A 2,442-nucleotide genomic window follows, 5' to 3' on the forward strand; every position below is an offset into this window, starting at 1 on the left:
GCAAACAGCTTCACGCGCGGGCACTCTGACGTCGACATGGCCGATGATGATGACAGGACTTCTAGCTTTGTACCCATCCAAATGCACCGAAAGCATAGGATTGTTCTGAAATATAGGGTAGGCAAGGCATTGCATGGTCGACTTAAAGGGAGCGCATGTTGCCCCGGCTGCGCTTTATGGGCCTCCAGGAGCCCCAAAACGGTTTGTCTAGGGTCGATACATTGCAGATAGATCATAGGTGCTGGGCTGTCGGTCATAGGTGCACAGCAGCTGGATGGCTTTCAGACTGCCGGTCATGGGAACCCGGGAGGCGTGCTGTTGGTGCAGGGCAAACCAGGGGCTGTCGGGTGACCGGCGGAGATGGATGGGCCACCCCACCTCACCCATGTGTTGTGCACAACATCCAAACAATTATAAAAACCGCATACGACACAACACCTGCCACTGCCCATCCGGGATTCTGGGGGTGCCTCTCCCTAAGTTAAATTACTTAAGTGTTGATGGCTGGTTTGGCATGCCACGTGTTTGTGCGCCTCTTCTGGTTGTGTGTGTGATGACTCTCCTATAAATGTCCAGTCAAACAAACGGGGGAGCCACAGGCTAAATGACTTCAATACGACAGGGACCCTGGGGGATTCGTGTGGGTGTGAATGATGCATATGCTAATATCACTGAGGCCTCCGGCCCCATAAATCTGTGTGGCTGTTTTTTCCTTCGGGGGGTGAAGTAAGGGAGACATGGCGCTCCGTCTCCATCCTTCCTTCATTTCACCCTCCAACCCTCACTCCAGCCTCCCTCAATAATCCCTCCACAATACCATTTCCCACTCTTCCTCCAGCCTTCCTCCATCATCCCCCCCAGTTCCCTCAACGCTCCCTCCCAAGATCCTCCCTTCCCCTACCATGTGCCCTCCCTTCTTCCATCCTGTGCCTTCCCCTCTGCTGTCCCCTTCACTCCCTTGGGCTTCCCTCCCTCCGGTCTTTTACTGGAGTGAATGTGTGTGCCCCAGCATCCGTGTGCTCATGTGCCCACGTACAAATGTGTGTATGTATCATGGGTCAGTACAGGACACCTGGGAATTGATACCAGACCCACCCTAACGTGGGTGGCACCTCTGTACTGTTCCAATTCCCGGCCCGCCACGCAATGTTTTCCACCTTCCCCCTTTTGTTTTGCCATCCCCCGACTGGGGCCATGATGATGTTAGAAGGAATGCGTCGCCTAGGTTGAGGGGGCCCCCGTCATGCCCTGAAACACGCCCTCCTAACCATTCTGCCCCGCTGCGTTTTCCCCCTTTCCCCCCTCGTTTTGCCATCCCCCGACTGCAGCCATGGTGACATTCGGATGCATGCTACCATCGCGCGGGCACGGCTACCATCGCGCCCAATGGGCGCCACGGTGAACAGGCGGATGTGCGGCGCGGCTACCATCGCGCCCAATGGGCGCGACGGTCAACAGGCGGATGTGCGGCACGGCTACCATCGCGCCCAATGGGCGCGACGGTCAACAGGCGGATGTGCAGCACGGCTACCATCGCGCCCAATGGGCGCGACGGTCAACAGGCGGATGTGCAGCACAGCTACCATTGCGCCCAATGGGCGCGACGGTCAACAGGCGGATGTGTGGCGTGGCTACCATCCCGCCCAATGGGCGCGATGGTCAACAGGCGGATGTGCAGCGCGGCTACCATCGCGCCCAATGGGCGCGACGGTAAACAGGCGGACGTGTGAGGCGGCTACCATCACGCCCAATGGGTTCGACGGTAAACAGGCGGATGTGCGGCACGGCTACCATCGCGCCCAATGGGCGCGACGGTCAACAGGCGGACGTGTGAGGCGGCTACCATCACGCCCAATGGGCACGACGGTGAACAGGCAGATGTGCGGCACGGCTACCATCGCGCCCAATGGGCGCGACGGTGAACAGGCAGATGTGCGGCGCGGCTACCATCGCGCCCAATGGGCGTGATGGTCAACAGGCGGATGTGCAGCGCGGCTACCATCGCGCCCAATGGGCGCGACGGTGAACAGGCAGACGTGTGAGGCGGCTACCATCACGCCCAATGGGTGCGACGGTAAACAGGCGGATGTGCGGTGCGGCTACCATCGTGCCCAATGGGCGCGACGGTGAACAGGCGGATGTGCGGCACGGCTACCATCGCGCCCAATGGGCGCGACGGTCAACAGGCGGACGTGTGAGGCGGCTACCATCGCGCCCAATGGGCGCGACGGTGAACAGGCGGATGTGCAGCGCGGCTACCATCGCGCCCAATGGGCGTGATGGTCAACAGGCGGATGTGCAGCGCGGCTACCATCGCGCCCAATGGGCGCGACGGTGAACAGGCGGACGTGTGAGGCGGCTACCATCACGCCCAATGGGTGCGACGGTCAACAGGCGGACGTGTGAGGCGGCTACCATCGCGCCCAATGGGCGCAACGGTGA

General features: G+C 60.4%; 1 protein-coding gene across 1 annotated transcript; it reads left to right on the forward strand.

Annotated features, from left to right (window-relative positions):
* Nucleotides 1-604: 604 nt before the first annotated feature.
* Nucleotides 605-1,968, forward strand: VOLCADRAFT_100532 (uncharacterized protein; the record flags this gene model as incomplete). Its single annotated transcript, XM_002959086.1, has 2 exons — nucleotides 605-726; nucleotides 1,329-1,968. 2 exons carry the CDS (start codon nucleotides 605-607, stop codon nucleotides 1,966-1,968), a joined length of 762 nt encoding a protein of 253 aa, XP_002959132.1.
* Between the last annotated feature and the right edge of the window lie 474 nt (nucleotides 1,969-2,442).

The sequence above is a fragment of the Volvox carteri genome (genome assembly GCF_000143455.1).
Source record: "Volvox carteri f. nagariensis unplaced genomic scaffold VOLCAscaffold_124, whole genome shotgun sequence".
Taxonomy (NCBI): Eukaryota; Viridiplantae; Chlorophyta; class Chlorophyceae; order Chlamydomonadales; family Volvocaceae; genus Volvox; species Volvox carteri.